Consider the following 18,451-nt stretch of genomic DNA (forward strand, 5'->3'; position numbering starts at 1 on the left):
CACACACACACACACACACACACACAGAAAGAGAGTAAAGTAAGAGGGGTATGGAAGAATGATATTATATTGTGTGTGTGTGTGTGTGTGTGTGTGTGTGTCTGTGTTGTGTAGGGTTGTGAGGGAGGTTGCTGATGAGGTCATTTTAACACAGAATTCTCTACTGTGTTATTATCTGTACCTTTATCTGAATCCCACTCACTCACACACACACACACCCACACACACACACACACACACACACACATACACCACACACACACACACAGACTCTGAGCGTGCTATGACATGTTGGTGGGTATACAGGATGCAGACACCCAAACATCCTTTAAACCAGAGAGGGTTAAAGCGGAGCGAGAGGCGCAAACGTTCAACAATTTCCGCATTCGATTATTGCAAGACCAGAGTAAGCCCTCGCAGCACTAATGTCAATGGAGACTTGTGTGGAATTTTACCAATAAATTGGTCATTATGTCTTTCTGGATTTGTTGAGGGTTTTTTTGGAAAATTGTGTCATAATCTGTAAGTGTTTGGGATCATTTCAAGCCTAATAGTGTATTGATTTGTATAGTATAGATAGTGTTCGGATTTGTAATAAAATAACTTAATATCAGACCATGCTGCTGCCAGTTACTGTCCGGTTGTTAGCATGCTAGCTAGCCTCTTAGCTAAGGTAACATTTTTAAACGGAGAAGTGTAATTTCTTTGAAATGACAACTAGCTGAATAACATTACTGACATTAGTTAGAGTGGATAGTTTATACTCAAGTGAATTTGCAACAGTATATTAAGTTTAAGCGAAGTCCTTCAACTAGTACTAGTCACTTGTTAGCGATAGCTGTATTGCCATAGCTACTCCCATCCACTTTGTATAAGCTTTTAAGCTAGTGTTACCCTAGCTAGCTAGCTTCGGTTCACATGACTAATTAAATTATTCATATCATGTCCTAAAGAATGATTCATTGGTATCATACATGATTATAGACAATAATACTGTGAACACAATTATGTTTATCTGTTCTTATTGCTTATTAAGAGAGAAAGTTTATTTAGTAACGTAAGGTGACACTCCCACTCATGCAGACCGGAACTGTCCCGTTTTACTCCCATAGTAACGAATTACGTTGCCCTATCTTGCTAGTAATCAAGGATCTTTGACCCCGCACCTCAGAACATTCGGTAACACTTTATTTTAATGTGTCGCTATTACAGTGTACCTACCTAATTAGGTACAGTGGTACAACCTGTGTAACAACATGTACTATCAGGTACTATCATTGTACTTGCATTATGTATTTGTGGGTACCTACATATAGTTGTTACATTGTAATACTGAGTGCTTTTACAAAACTTTGCCAAAAACCAAAGAGCTGACCTGAGACCTGCTGGATGGGGTAAATCTGGTCATGATAGATTTGATATACAAACCATTCTTAGCTCCAGTCAAGGCCTAATTGTCTTCAGTGTACATGTAACAGCTGTGCTGCTACAACCTTGTTACTCTTTGATACAGTGGAATAAACCTATTAAGTGTACCTGTTAATTACTTACATGTACATATTATGTCTTGTGCTTTGGCTAGTACAGCTGTTACATGTCCACTGAAGACAATGAGGCCTTGACTGGAGCTAAGAATGGTTTGTATATCAAATCTATCATGACCAGATTTAGGAACACAGTAGAACGGCCCATATTCAGTAGAACACAAGAGAACGCCTCATATTCAATAGAACACACTGTCCCTGAGCACTCGGTACAGGTCACAACAGGATGAGGAAATCAGCTGCAAGGCTGTAAGAGTGACTACATGGAAATGTTAGTACACAAACACACACACACTCACACATGTGCAGAAAGAGGTGAAGGGGGAGAAAGAGAGAGAGAAAAGGAGAGAGAGAGAGAGAGAGAGAGAGTTGTTTGTCTGTTGGAATGTGCTGTGCCCATCTTAATCAGTGTAATGTTTGTCATAAGAGCTAACTGGGCTGGAGTGAGTATGTGAGAGTGTGTGTGATATGTGAGTGTGAGTGTGTGTGTGATGAGTGTGTGTGTGTGTATGTGATATGAGTGTGTGTGTGTGTGTGTGTGTGTGTGTGCGTGTGTCATATGTGTAAGAGTGTGTGTGTGTGTGATATGTGTGTGTGTGTGTGTGATATGTGTTTCATGTTATGTGTGCATGTGTGTACGTGTGTGTCATAGGTGTGTGTGATACGTGTGCATATAATAATATCTTTTTCACCTTTTTAACAAGATATGTATAACATGATAATTTCATGTAAAAATGTCATATAACATGATTGAATTGAAATAACATGATATTTTCACGTTATAACGTTATATCATTATCTTGAAATAACGTGATGATTTTGTGTAATAACGTGATAAATATCTTATTAAAATGTGAAAGAAATATTGTTATGATAAGAAACTTACTTTTATACTTTAATAATTACTTTTTATTTATTTTGCTATGGCAGCAATACGCTTCCGTAAATATGCCCTTCTATTGCGTCATATTTCTTATTTAAAACAGAAGGGCAACTTTAGCGACAAAACGTTGCGTTGTATCGCGCTGCTCGCGTCGCTTGCAGTCAGGACACAAACAACATGGAACAAACGGATGGAAGAAACGGATTTTATCGCTAATGTTCGCTCACATCGCGTCTGGTTAGGACACGCTGTACGCAAAAGGCATTGACCATGGCAATAACAAAGATGATCGCTGTTGATGACCAACCGTTTTCAGTAGTGGAAGACGAAGGTGCTTGAGGTCGCTGAGCCCCACTATGACAAGCCAAGTCGGCGTTACTTTGCGGTTGTCGCCCTGCCTGCCTTACATGACATGGAGCCTCCCATGTCCACAAGTTACATCAGTTTTACAACAGATATATTTTATTGGACAGATGCAAATTAAATTAAAGTCAGGGCAAAAGGGAAAGTTGTGTATGATGGCTGGCTTGCATGTCAGCTGCAATAGCCTAACACCTAGCACTACATATCTCTCGCAGTAGGCTAAACATAACTGTATCAGGCAGAATGTAGTTATATGGTCATAATAGGAATTTAAGGCCTAATACTGTACTTTAAAGTTTTGAACTGTTGTACAATGTTCACAGAATACAGTGACTTGGTCTCAAGTGAGTTTGTTGAGAATACTTAGTGTGAATTCAGGACACACTTGTGTATCCTTTAAACAATGAAATAATGAAATATGAAATAAACAAAAAATATTTGTTTATTTCTTCTGGAAATCTGATGACAGTCAAATTTTGCACACAGGTAAAGGTGCCCAATATCAGTCATTTCTGAAAATAAATCACAAAAGTAAAAAAATAAATAAATGTGTTTTGGAAAATAGCTTTGTATTTGATTATCATAAAATGTGTTTTCTATACAGAGATATCAGCATTGGTAAATATCGGTATCGGCCATAACAGCAATATGAATATCGGTTATCGGCCACAATTTTCATATCGGTGCATCACTAAATCGTGTAGCAGATCCCAGCTGATACCATGCTGTATGCAGGTTGCTTCCTCGCTAGTTTGCTAGGTCTCTAGTTTGCTTCCTCCCTAGTTTGCTAGTTTGCTAGGTCTCTAAGTTGCTTCCTCGCTAGTTTGCTAGATTTGCTACTCAAACTAGTTGTGATTTAAAAGTCATATCTAGCAAGTAGGAAAGTTTAAGTTGATGATGTGAGAGTGAAAGTAAGACATTAGAAAGGCCAGCGAAAGTTAAGGAACAAAAGCAAGAAGCAAACCTGCTGCTCTGAATAGCGATTCTGTTGTCTTGGAATGTTTGTTTTACTGACGCATTTAACCGCAATTTGTCGACAACAACGTAACCTCACCCCTGTGCGGTCAGGAAATGGTCTGATACTTTTTAAAGACAAATAGCAAATCCTTCAGTGCTGGGCAGAGCACTTCAGTTCTCTTCTCAATAAAGCAAACACAAAGACTCAATCTGTTCTAGAGGCACTTTAGTTCTCTTCTAAATAAAGCAAACACAACCACTCAATCTGTTCTAGAGGCACTTTAGTTCTCTTCTCAATAAAGCAAACACAACCACTCAATCTGTTCTAGAGGCACTGCCATACTTTCCACCAGCCACCATCCTTGACGCATTTCCAGGCTTCTCAGAGGTCCTCTCAGAACACCAGAATATGACATCTTCCTGCTGTGATAGAACAGCCTCCTGACTCAGTCCTCACATGCCACACTTGCACCACGACATGCAGATCACACACACACACACACACACATACACACAGTAGCACCTCAGACAGAAACAATAGCCCCCATTCACCCCCCTCCCTAACCCTTCCCCAATTGGAGGCATTGTCATCTTCGCTTGCAATGGACTGACAGTGTGTGTGTGTGTTTGTGTGTGTGTGTCATATGTGACTGAAAGTACTGCATACTCATGGGCACTAACAGAAAGTGTGTGTGTGTGTGTGAGTGTGTGTTATAGGTGTGTGTGTGTGTGTGTGTGTTATAGGTGTGTGTGTGTTCTTACCCCTAGAATCTGATGTAGATAATGGTACTGAGGCCCGTAGGAGTAGAGTGCGAAGGTTCTCCAGAACACAACAGCATTCACAGTCAGCCACACTACCTGAAACACACACACACACACATCAGAACAGTACTCTCTCTCTCATACACTAATTTATTTATTCATTTGGAATACACACACACACACCCATACACACACACACATGCACACACATTACACACACACACACACCCATACACACTAGGGGTCGACCAATTATCGTCCGGCCCGAAGTTGCAAAAACACCACTTTGTAAGCTATTGTCTCTTTGAAACGGATCAATAAGTAAAGCCACTTCCTCCATTTAGCTAATTCCCGATTGATGCACGTTAGTAATAACCTATGCTGTTTACTAGTTGGCCTACAAACTCGGGTGCTGCGCGTCGGGATTCTTTGCCTCCGCCTCGTCCATTAATTGTGAATAACGGGACACCTCGGCGGACGTTATCCCTTACATGGTAGACAAGTCCCAAATTATGCGATTGCGAACGTCAAAAAGTCTAGTTGCTCCTTTTTAAAACGGACTGTCAGAAAAGACTACATGCACCCAGGGCCAGCCGTAATTTAATCCGACCTGAACTAAATCTCGTCCTGAGCTGGCTATTAACGTGCCTTTTAGGCTCTCAAAAGTGTAGCTTACAGCCTACATATGGACACATGCTTAAATAGCCTTGAGAACTATTTTAAAACTGTTTTGTTATTCAACCACTTGCCATAACGCATGCACCTCTTCCTCTCCCTCTCTCGTGCACTCTCACACACGATGGCAAAGCATCCTCTTTGTGACAGGTCCCTTAACAAGCACATAGCCCATTGTGTAGGCTATTGTGTATCAAAAGAAGAAAGAAAAGTTTGCATAATTAAATGCTTTTGAGTGCATTTTTTGCAGCATATCGCCTTTACTATCTACCCCCCTTTTTGACAACTGACATATCAGTTTTACATATCGGTTATCGGCCTCCTGTTTTGGTAATAATTGATATCGGTGTCGGCCCAAAAAAAACCATATCGGTCGATCCCTAACTCACTCACACACACACTCACTCACACACACACTCACTCACACACACACACATTCACTCACTCACACACTCACTCACACTCACACACACTCACTGACACACACACACACACTCACTCTCACTCACACACACTCACTCACACTCTCACTCACTCACACACACACACACTCATTCACTCACACACACAAAAACACTCACTCACTCACTCATTCACACACACACTAGAATAATTAACTCAAACAGAACAATATGCAGAAACGCACACACACACACTCACTCACACACACACTAGAATAATTTACTCAGACAGAACAATATGAAGAAACACACACACACTAATGTATTCACAAAACACAATTCACAGTGAATATCAAACAACCACCATCACACACTTAACACACCGAAACCCCAAAATACACTTGCATGATCATAGAATACACACAATACATGAAATATAAACACACACACACACATGAATCACCTCTACAACACTCACACCCACACCACAAAGGCAGCACCCAGGGTGTCATTGTCATTCTCTCTCTCTCACACACACACACACATTTGTTTCTTGTGAATATCCAAATGTGATGTGAAAACCACAGCAGAGTGTGTTACAGTACTTAGTGCTGTGGTGTGTGTGAGAGAGAGAGTGGGGGGTCTGTGTAGTAGTAGGCCTACTTATTAGCACAGTGTAGGCTACTTTGATTGTTTCTCTTTATTTGTAAGTCGCTTTGGATAAAGGCGTCAGCTTAATGACTATGTATAAATGTAACAGAGATGTGTGTGTATCAAACTGGAGTGAGTAATTGTGTGTATGTATGTATGTGTGTATGTATGAGTGTATGTGTGTGTGAGAGAGAGTTTGTGTGTGTGTCTCTCTCTCTCTCTCTCTCACAAACACACACACACATCAGCTGCTACATAGTTCTTTAGGCTTCACACACAATCACAGCTGGTAATACACTTACCCCTCTCTCTCACTAACACACACACACACACACGTTTACACACCAACAGAATGTTCTTGCTTCCTTCGTTGGCGACCCAACTCCTCAAAGACAAAGCCATATCTCGAGCGACTGTCTCGAGCTCTCAGCACAGAGCACAAAACTGCACGCGCAACACAACTTCTGCTCAACTCCAAGTCATCGTGTTCAGATGTGAGCGTGAAGGCAGCCCGGTTCCGTGAACAAGGTTGCTCGCAGCTGTTCGCTCCCGCGAGACCGCCTAGCCATTCTCCTCTGCTCGGTCCGGTTGCACTGAAGACAGCCGTGTAAAAGTCTACGCGCGCTGTAGTTTTCCACGACTCCCGGAGGCGAGCCGTCCCGACTTTGTTACCGGAAACCAGGCATCCCTGCCTGTCGCGCACACAAAGCTTCCTCTGACAAACAGACCTCGGAGCTGCGCGAGACCACTGCCAGCCCCTCTCAATTAACAGCAGCTCTCACGCGACTCCAGCTGACTGCAGCCTCGCGCTGGCGGAACTGGCCGCTACACCGGGGCCCGAGGGATTTCCCCGTTCCGCGCTATGTGCAGCTGCGCGAGCCATTGTTTAGACTACATTAGAAACTTTACACAGAAGAGTTGTGTGTGTGTGTGTGATGTCTGAGAGTGGGTGGACAACGGTGTCCAACTTGGACTTGCAGTGGCGTCACTGTCCAGTGTGACCCACAAAGATTAACTGCAGTTCCGAAACAGAGCAGACCAGCCGACTACAATATCTTTATTCTTTATTCAGACCAGCGGACTACAATATCTTTATTCTTTATTCAGACCAGCGGACTGGACTACAATATCTTTATTCTTCATGAGACAAAAACTGCAGTGTTTCTTAAGTGCAGCAGTACAATGAGATGTTGGAGTCTGAAATAATGCAGTGCTGCAGTAGATTGCTGTATGGTGCATTTCCCACATATGAACTGCAAATCTCCAAAACTGCAGTTTTTGTAAAGTCTCTCGCTCTCTGCCTCTGTGTGTGTGTGTTCGGTCTCTGTGTGTGTGTGTCTGTCCTGTCTGTGTGTGTGTGTGTGTCCGGTCTCTGTGTGTGTGTGTGTGCCTGTCCTGTCTGTGTGTGTGTGTGTGTGTCCGGTCTCTGTCTGTGTGTGTGCGTGCGTGCATGTGTGTCCTGTCTGTGTGTGTGCAGTGCCGCTGCTGCCCATCAAATTTGTCCGACTGACCATTCTTTTCTCTGTTGTTAATTTTTCTGACTATGAGGCTCCATGACTTTGTTAACACGGGGCATCTGAACACACAAAGCAAATTTTTATCATTTTTATAACAATTTGGGTGTTTTATTTAACTTTAGAACACCCATTGTGTTCCCGGTCAAAAATGACCGGCCATTGGAAACGAATGGGTGAGAAAATGGTCAGTGTATAAAATTGAGTCCAGGAACATACCTGTTGATCAGATGGACTGTATGGGTGCTTCTGTACATTCACACACACACACACACACACACCCTCTTTGCTTCTATGCCCCCACTGGAACCTTTCCTTTCCCCAATAGAATCTTCCCCTTTCTGACTTGCATGAGCTCAGGTCAGTGAGGCCTGCAGGCCATAAATAGCCAATGGTAGTTCAAAACGGCTGAACATAAGTTGATACAAATGTCTATCACAACATTAGATGATACTATGTGTGTTACTATGGATTTATAACAAGTCATAATGCACCGGCCATTTTTGACCGGGAACACAAAATTAGTGAACATAAAAGGAACGCAACAGGAGGGTTAAGACTATTCCATCTTTACATTCTCATAACACAACAGGAGGGTTAAGACTTCCATCTTTACATTCTTATAACACAACAGGAGGGTTAAGACTTCCATCTTTACATTCTTATAACACAACAGGAGGGTTAAGACTATTCCATATTTACATTCTCATAAGGAGGGTTAAGACTATTCCATCTTTACATTCTCATAACACAACAGGAGGGTTAAGACTTCCATCTTTACATTCTCATAAGGAGGGTTAAGACTATTCCATATTTACATTCTCATAACACAACAGGAGGGTTAAGACTATTCCATGTTTACATTCTTATAAGAAGGGTTAAGACTATTCCATATTTACATTCTCATAACACAACAGGAGGGTTAAGACTATTCCATGTTTACATTCTCATAAGGAGGGTTAAGACTATTTCATCTTTACGTTCTCATGAGGCTAATCAACAGGAGGGTTAAGACTATTCCATCTTTACGTTCTCATGAGGCTAATCAACAGGAGGGTTAAGACTATTCCATGTTTACATTCTCATAAGGAGGGTTAAGACTATTTCATCTTTACGTTCTCATGAGGCTAATCAACAGGAGGGTTAAGACTATTCCATGTTTACATTCTCATAAGGAGGGTTAAGACTATTTCATCTTTACGTTCTCATGAGGCTAATCAACAGGAGGGTTAAGACTATTCCATCTTTACGTTCTCATGAGGCTAATCAACAGGAGGGTTAAGACTATTCCATGTTTACATTCTCATAAGGAGGGTTAAGACTATTTCATCTTTACGTTCTCATGAGGCTAATCAACAGGAGGGTTAAGACTATTCCATGTTTACATTCTCAGAAGGCTAATCCAAGATAATGCCCCTTTGGTAGCTCACACTACTATACACACACACACATAAGAATCACTCACAGAAATGTAAAAACTTAAAGAGCATGTGAAGGTAGCTCACACTACTATACACACACATACACATAAGAATCCCTCACAGAAATGTAAAGACTTAAAGAGCATGTGAAGGTAGCTCACACTACTATACACACACATACACATAAGAATCCCTCACAGAAATGTAAAGACTTAAAGAGCATGTGAAGGTAGCTCACACTACTATACATAAGAATCACTCACAGAAATGAAAAGACTTAAAGAGCATGTGAAGTGATTACAGAGGTCTGCTATGGACTGACCATGTGATGCATTGACATGATAAGGTGCTATGGTAGTGTGTGTGTGTGTGACCATGATAAGGTGCTATGGTAGAGTGTGTGTGTGCAGTGACCATGATAAGGTGCTATGGTAGAGTGTGTGCAGTGACCATGATAAGGTGCTATGGTAGAGTGTGTGTGTGTGTGACCATGATAAGGTGCTATGGTAGAGTGTGTGTGTGTGTGACCATGATAAGGTGCTATGGTAGAGTGCGTGTGTGTGACCATGATAAGGTGCTATGGTAGAGTGTGTGTGTGTGTGACCATGATAAGGTGCTATGGTAGAGTGTGTGCAGTGACCATGATAAGGTGCTGTGATAGAGTGTGTGTGTGTGTGACCATGATAAGGTGCTATGGTAGAGTGTGTGCAGTGACCATGATAAGGTGCTGTGATAGAGTGTGTGTGTGTGTGACCATGATAAGGTGCTATGGTAGAGTGTGTGCAGTGACCATGATAAGGTGCTGTGATAGAGTGTGTGTGTGTGTGACCATGATAAGGTGCTGTGATAAGGTAGAGTGTGTGCATTGGTGGTAACAAACTATTTCAGCCTCTAGTGACCTCTAGTGGCCTCTAGTGGCCTCTAGTGGCAGGGTTGTAACTGGGTTGAGTAGCTCTAGTGGCAGGGTTGAGTAGCTCTAGTGGCAGGGTTGAGTAGCTCTAGTGACCTCTAGTGGCAGGGTTGAGTAGCTCTAGTGACCTCTAGTGGCAGGGTTGTAACTGGGTTGAGTAGCTCTAGTGACCTCTAGTGGCAGGGTTGAGTAGCTCTAGTGGCCTCTAGTGGCAGGGTTGAGTAGCTCTAGTGGCAGGGTTGTAACTGGGTTGAGTAGCTCTAGTGGCCTCTAGTGGCAGGGTTGAGTAGCTCTAGTGGCCTCTAGTGACCTCTAGTGGCAGGGTTGAGTAGCTCTAGTGGCCTCTAGTGACCTCTAGTGGCAGGGTTGAGTAGCTCTAGTGGCCTCTAGTGGCAGGGTTGAGTAGCTCTAGTGGCAGGGTTGTAACTGGGTTGAGTAGCTCTAGTGGCCTCTAGTGGCAGGGTTGAGTTGAGTAGCCCCAGTGGCAGTGACCTCTAGTGGTGGCAGGGTTGTAACTGGGTTGAGTAGCTCTAGTGGCCTCTAGTGGCAGGGTTGAGTAGCTCTGGTGGCCTCTAGTGGCAGGGTTGAGTAGCTCTAGTGGCAGGGTGGCCTCTAGTAGCCCCTCCAGTGGCAGGGGGTGTAACTGGGTTGAGTAGCTCTGGTGGCCTCTAGTGGCAGGGGTTGAGTAGCTCTAGTGGCCTCTAGTGGCAGTTGTAACTGGGTTGAGTAGCTCCCAGTGGCCTCTAGTGGCAGGGTTGAGTAGCTCTGGTGGCCCTAGTGGCAGGGTTGAGTAGCTCTAGTGGCAGGGTTGTAACTGGGTTGAGTAGCTCTGGTGGCCTCTAGTGGCAGGGTTGAGTAGCTCTAGTGGCCTCTAGTGGCAGGGTTGTAACTGGGTTGAGTAGCTCTAGTGGCCTCTAGTGGCAGGGTTGAGTAGCTCTGGTGGCCTCTAGTGGCAGGGTTGTAACAGGGCTTGTAACTGGGTTGTTGAGTAGCTCTGGTGGCCTCCCAGTGGCAGGGTTGAGTAGCTCTAGTGGCCTCTAGTGGCAGGGTTGTAACTGGGTTGAGTAGCTCTAGTGGCCTCTAGTGGCAGGGTTGAGTAGCTCTGGTGGCCTCTAGTGACCTCTAGTGGCAGGGTTGAGTAGCTCTAGTGGCAGGGTTGAGTAGCTCTGGTGGCCTCTAGTGGCAGGGTTGAGTAGCTCTGGTGGCCTCTAGTGGCAGGGTTGAGTAGCTCTGGTGGCCTCTAGTGGCAGGGTTGAGTAGCTCTGGTGGCCTCTAGTGGCAGGGTTGAGTAGCTCTAGTGGCCTCTAGTGGCAGGGTTGAGTAGCTCTGGTGGCCTCTAGTGGCCTCTAGTGGCAGGGTTGAGTAGCTCTGGTGGCCTCTAGTGGCAGGGTTGAGTAGCTCTGGTGGCCTCTAGTGGCAGGGTTGTAACTGGGTTGAGTAGCTCTGGTGGCCTCTAGTGGCAGGGTTGTAACTGGGTTGAGTAGCTCTGGTTGCAGATCATTTGTCTTTTTCTCCATCCTCCATCTTCTGTCCTAACCCCTCCCCTTCTGTCCTAACCCCTCCTTCTAATTTATTTTGGGAAGGAAACGAAGAAGGAATGTAAATGTAACAGACCATTGTTACACACAAATGTAGACATTTTATCATGTAATGTACCACCCATTTAGCCTGGCTAGCGCCACCACTTCTCAATGAGACGTGGTCTGGGAACCAAACGTTCATTTTCTCGTATTTGAAAAAAATGCCCAGATCCGTTTATTGGGTGCCACGGATGTCTATCAAATGCGTCTGTGCATAGCTCATCATCGTCTTGCTTTCCCCCCTGTTCTGTGATTGGTTCCCTATCTCAGGCGAAAATTTGCTCCATGGTCTCCAGGCTGCCTTAGCAGCGTGAATCAAATCGCGCGCAAGGCAGCATGGGAACACCCAGGCTACCACCCGTTCACCTCTTCCCATTCTATTTCAATGTAAATGTGAGAAGGTACCCGTGACAGGTGGTCTGTCTTAGCAAGGATGTTGTAGAGGTTGTGTTATTTTCTCGCGGTCATGCACCAATCAGAGACAGTCACAGATATACTTATATCAAAAAATAAACAATGACCCAAGGATGAAACAAAAGGCAAGCTAAATACTAGCAGTAATCAACTGCCATGCTACAACACAATCAGCAATCAACATCAACAGCCATGCTACAACACAATCAGCTATTAGCATCAACAGTCATGCTACAACACAATCAGCAATAAACATCAACAGCCATGCTACAACACAATCAGCAATAAACATCAACAGCCATGCTACAACACAATCAGCTATTAGCATCAACATCAACAGCCATGCTACAACACAATCAGCTATTAGCATCAACATAAACAGCCATGCTACAACACAATCAGCAATCAACATCAACAGCCATGCTACAACACAATCAGCTATTAGCATCAACAGCCATGCTACAACACAATCAGCAATAAACATCAACAGCCATGCTACAACACAATCAGCTATTAGCATCAACATCAACAGCCATGCTACAACACAAACAGCTATTAGCATCAACATAAACAGCCATGCTACAACACAATCAGCTATAAACATCAACATCAACAGCCATGCTACAACACAATCAGCTATTAGCTTCAACAGCCATGCTACAACACAATCAGCAATAAACATTAACAGCCATGCTACAACACAATCAGCTATTAGCATCAACATCAACAGCCATGCTACAACACAATCAGCCATTAGCATCAACAGCCATGCTACAACACAATCAGCTATTAGCATCAACATCAACAGCCATGCTACAACACAATCAGCATCAACATCAACAGCCATGCTACAACACAACCAGCAATAAACATCAACATCAACAGCCATGCTACAACACAATCAGCTATCAGCATCAACATCAACAGCCATGCTATAACACAATCAGCTATTAGCATCAACAGCCATGCTACAACACAATCAGCAATAAACATCAACAGCCATGCTACAACACAATCAGCTATTAGCATCAACAGCCATGCTACAACACAATCAGCTATTAGCATCAACCATAGACTGTATATATAGAACTGGACAGTGTGCCGTCTGTTAAGAGTGATGCGAGCGCTAGTCCAGAGCCCCCTGGTGGCTGGTTGCAGTACAATGCGTAACTCCGCCCATCCCCATGTATTTCAATGGGCAAGTAGCCAACTTTCCGTGTCACTTTTCTCACCTAAAACTATTTTTGCATCTACAACTTTTTATTCGAAAAAATAGTTTTCAAGATGCTTCAATACACACTATTTTTCTTTTCTCGCTGAAATTATTTTTTTTTATGTTAATTTAACAAATCTAAAAAGGGCGATTGACAGCTGGCTGGCAGCAGACTCGACGCTTTGTCGCTACCTTATTTTAACGACACCTGATATCGACACCTAATCTAACCTAAATAAGTGTTGCTGTTATTATCACTAGGCTATATCTTATCACAGTCTGATTAAATACATATTGATAGTCATACATTGTGTGATTGTTTGTAAGAGACATCGTTGTTAGTTGTGACAGATTCTTAGTGCTGTTCTTTCGTAGATGCTAAGTATATTAGCTTATAGCATGCTAGCATTAGCCAGTTGAGAGGTAAAGTAAAAGGGCTCTGCTATATTGATCCGAAGTAACGTTAGCCATAGTCACGATCATTTACAGTCCTACTTGTTTCAAATGGTTTAATGTGACCAGTGATTGCCGCCACCACCGTTGCAACTTCATTTGAATACACTTAAGTCACTGGGAGAAGGCGATGTTAAGTTTCATTAACGTTAACTCTTGCTTAGTTTTGCACGAATGGCAATAAACGCCACCTAGCCTGCTAGGGTCTAATAAACCCTCGGTATGACCATTTATTAATAAGCCAGACAAATAACGTTACTTGTTTTTTAGTGAACACATATTGGACCATAGCTTAACGTGAGGAGGGATTCAAGGTTACAAATGGATAATTTGCTTAGTATGCTCAGAACAGCGGTATCTGAAAATGCTGAGTTAAGGTATTGTTGTTACCTGCGATTGCACTGCTGGAGAAGCATTTTGCATTGGTATGATTTGATCAGGTCTTGCCAGTGATGTGTAAATCCTCCCGTAGACGTACCCCATTTCAATACGTCTAAATTGAAAACTGTGACAACTCATCATAGGCTCTCTCAATATGTCTGTAATCGTATGACTCTACCACAGGGTTGCTAGTACTCGTCTTTCACCAGAGAGGGTGCTCCATTATAAATCAAAAATGTAATATTGCAGCCTTCATGTCAGCTGTAAAAATATGAGAACATGGACCTACTCCATCAGGATACTCTGTAGACATTTTACACATAATCAGGAAGCTACTTTGCTGTTCAGTGAGTCATGTGTTTAAAGTGGTACTACATTTAAAGAAACATATTTTAATTTTTTGCTTCAAGTGCATAAGAAAATACCACATTATGATGGCTAGGTTACACTTTTGTCCAAAGCCATATACAAATACAAAACAATATAATACTTAAATTTAACAGGGATCAATCAATAGCCTAATTAAATATAAACAATGAAAATGAGGGGGGGGGGGGCAATAATAAATAACAATGCCCATTCAATCAATAATATAACAATAACATGGTAACATAAGGAGAATATCAATAAAAAAAACAATGTCAAATTAGTCAACAGCCTAATGAAAATAACACAGTACTATACAAACCATAACACTTAAGAAGCGCTTAATGAACTAAGTGCATGTTGAACAGATATGCCTTTAGACCCCTCTTAAAAGACCAAAAACTATCACAGGAATGAAGAGCACTGGGCAACTCATTCCACCAACATGGAACCACTGAGGGAAACCTAGCGTTTAAGACTGGTCGACATAACAGACACTCAGCAGAAGACTGCAGTGGGCGGTTGGGGATGTACATCTTGATCGTTGAATCAAAATAACAAGAAGCAGATCCAGTCAGTGTCCTATAGACCAAAGTGTGAGATTTAAATTTAATTCTGGCTACTATAGGGAGCCAACGGAGAGTAACTAGGAGAGGAGTTACAATGTGTCCTCTTTGGCTGATTGAAGACCAGGCGTGCTGCGGCATTCTGAATGATACTTCAAACAAAATAAATAAAAACATTCAAAATTGATTTAGTATCAACCAATAATTATTCTGATATTAATGTTCTTCTAACTTCTACATCTGTGTGTAGGCTACTGTTAAATACCAAGGCAGTTAAATGCAGTGGTATAGTCTATGTGATACACAGGACTACACAGTAAACCCACTTAAAAAGCATCACCATCTCAGTATACCCATTTAAAATAGGCAAGGATTGCTCACAGTATACCCACCACTACAGCTAACTAGACTACACCACTGGTTAAATGGCGCATTGCAATTTACAATTTGTGTTCAGGGGCATACAGAAAGTTGAAGTTTGGGTGGCATCAATAAAGAAAATAGAAACAAAGTGATGTGTACAGCCTCAAGTATGAATGATGTCAAGTTAACAGAAGGTTCAGAGCAGCGGCAGACCTATCTTGGTGCCACGCAAGTTATTGAAAGTCATGTGTTTCGTAGTGGTGCTGTGCCATGTCCCATGTATAAGGGGCTTCAGGTTGATCCAGTGACAGTGGGTGGTGTCAGGGAGATGAATGTCTGGGAACTTGGAGAAAGGGGGAGGACATGCCACCTCAGACCACCCCAGCCAAACCACTTCACGTAGGCATTCCCTTGCAGACTAATGGAGACCTCCTTGCCGCCACCTCCAGTACATTCAGCCATCACCCATACCTTATCTGCAAAAAGGAAAGTTACAATAAAGTTAGTCAGACAATTTTACAATATTACAAAGCATATAATGAGGCACTCAAAAACACTAGTAATACCAATTAATTAAATATATGTGTGCAATAAATGTCACTGCCTACCTAATGTTAACTACACGTTTAAACATGCGATTTTAATATTAAATTCTATATTTAAATATGTGAATTATCAACTTGCGTCAGCTTGAAAAATAACGTTATCAGTATGACTGATCATGGACGTTAGATGACAAATTGAGGTGTTACTTTCACCGATATCCCTGGGAATTTGTGACTGGTTCTTGGCGTAGTGTTTAATGCAGGCGTTTCATTTATCGATCATTCACTTATGCGGTCTACAACTACCGACCTACCGTCACAGGTGTAGCTCTAACGGAGGTGTCTTTGTCGTTAACGTTAGAAAAAATGCAACGTTGGTAAACTGGCTAGTAGTTACATTAATATGACAAGTTGATGAGGTCCATGCTTCATCTAACGTTAACTTACGTTGCTTTATCACATCATAAACTGTACTGACTGTGTAATCTCCATGTACAGTCAATGGTTACTCCATGTTGAGATGGCATACATTCAGATTGAGATATTTGAAAACAGCAAAAACTAATAAAACCGACTAAACATGCATCGACTCTTACGGGAGCTGTTTGCTAATCTTCACCTCAATGACCAACTTAGCCTACCGTTTACAGTAATGTTAATGTAGCTGCTAACGTTAGCATGTAATTCGCTGTCCGTATTTCTGTTGTTAGCTGATTAGTATTCACCATACTAATTTCTCACAGTCTGTAATCAACACAATAAGCTCTCTTAGACGTATTTAAGAACAATAGACAAAAAAACTTTTCAGTTGATACACAAAACTTACCAGACAAGAACAAACCGAAGACTGTTGTTTGTGCTGTTTAGCTAACTCACAGCCGCTAAATTCATTCAGCCAGCTAGCCTTCGGCGCCGAGTCGACCTCATTATCGACCTGTGTTGTGGAAAGGAGAAGGGGGCGGGTTTCACTCGACAAGGGGCGTGTTTAACTCACTGAGTGGGGTTCTGCCTGACCGACTCCTCTTCACTGCGCGATGTTTCAACTTCTGCCGCGCAGCCGCACTTCAAATTGGTTGCAAATTTTCCAAGATAGCGTCGCCTCGGCGGCTTCAATTCCATAGAACACTGCTGAATGCAACCACACTGTCCAGTTCTATATATACAGTCTATGGCATCAACAGCCATGCTACAACATAATTAGCTATTAGCATCAACATCAACAGCCATGCTACAACACAATCAGCTATTAGCATCAACATCAACAGCCATGATACAACACAATCAGCTATTAGCATCAACAGCCATGCTACAACACAATCAGCTATTAGCATCAACATCAACAGCCATGCTACAACACAATCAGCATCACCGTCAACAGCCATGCTACAACACAATCAGCTATTAGCATCAACAGCCATGCTACAACATAATTAGCTATTAGCATCAACATCAACAGCCATGCTACACCACAATCAGCTATTAGCATCAACAGCCATGCTACAACACAATCTCACGGATGAGATAGATACTTTATTGATCCCCAAGGGGAAATTCAATGAGACCTAGCACCATACAGGAGTCTGTTCCCACTGCAGGCTCATCCCTTCTCACACCTCCAACCCTAAGCAGGGCGGGATCAGTCAGGGCTGACCATCGGTTTGCATGGAATGTAATGAATCGGTTTGCATGAAATGCCCCTATTTGAACTGTAAATATTTGCATTGTTGCAGTGTTTGTGGTTATAGTCATCCTAGAGCCGTTTGTCCCTCCAGGATCAAAGTGGGTCCATCAGCGAAAAGATCCTGAAAAAATATCCTTCTACTCCAATCAACATCCAACAACTGTCTGATGAACTTGTGTTTCATCCTAACATATGTTTTGTTCATTTTCTCATCACTGGTTTGATTCAAGGGTTTTTTGCTGGCCCTAGTCTTTTTTTAAAAGGTCTGCTCCTCCACCCATCTCAATGGCATCTCTTCGGTGTCAGATGGAAGTCCAAAATGTATTTTGTTGTGGGTCTGACCGGTGGGTGCTGTCGTAGCTCCAAAATGTTCAGTTCATTATCAGAGGCTTTGTGTTGGATTTTACTTCATAATTGTGAACTCTGATGATTTTTCTAGTAGAAGACTTTCCCAATTCTCCTTCTGATCATGCAATGCTCGCACTGGAACGTCCTAGTACCCAATTCTCCTTCTGATCATGCAATGCTCGCACTGGAACGTCCTAGATAGATAGATAGATAGATGCTTTATTGATCCCCAAGGGGAAATTCAGGGGGTCTCAGTAGCATACAGACATCTCACACAACATGCACTTACAGCAGAAATGGTAAATATAAGTATAAGTATAAACATATAACCAAACTCCACTGTACAATAGAGACAGTAGGAGATAAGGAAAACTAAATACTAAATATACTATATAAATTAAATGTAAAAAATCCAGTGTGCTTGAGGGTGATCAAGCATGAGACGCTTGTAGTGACAGGG

At 42.4% G+C, this 18,451-nt stretch overlaps 1 protein-coding gene across 1 annotated transcript in view; it reads right to left on the bottom strand.

Annotated features, from left to right (window-relative positions):
- The window catches only part of LOC125307956 (NADPH oxidase 4), a 28,230-nt gene extending 21,223 nt beyond the window's left edge, over window positions 1-7,007 (bottom strand). The window contains exons 1-2 of the mRNA XM_048264087.1: window positions 6,582-7,007; window positions 4,510-4,605 (exon numbers count right to left, since the gene is read on the bottom strand). Of these exons, the coding sequence (XP_048120044.1) occupies window positions 4,510-4,605; window positions 6,582-6,638 (153 nt within the window). The 5' untranslated portion in view covers window positions 6,639-7,007. The remainder of the gene's footprint in view (window positions 1-4,509; window positions 4,606-6,581) is intronic.
- Window positions 7,008-18,451: the final 11,444 nt, after the last annotated feature.

The sequence above is a fragment of the Alosa alosa genome, chromosome 15 (assembly GCF_017589495.1).
Source record: "Alosa alosa isolate M-15738 ecotype Scorff River chromosome 15, AALO_Geno_1.1, whole genome shotgun sequence".
Taxonomy (NCBI): Eukaryota; Metazoa; Chordata; class Actinopteri; order Clupeiformes; family Clupeidae; genus Alosa; species Alosa alosa.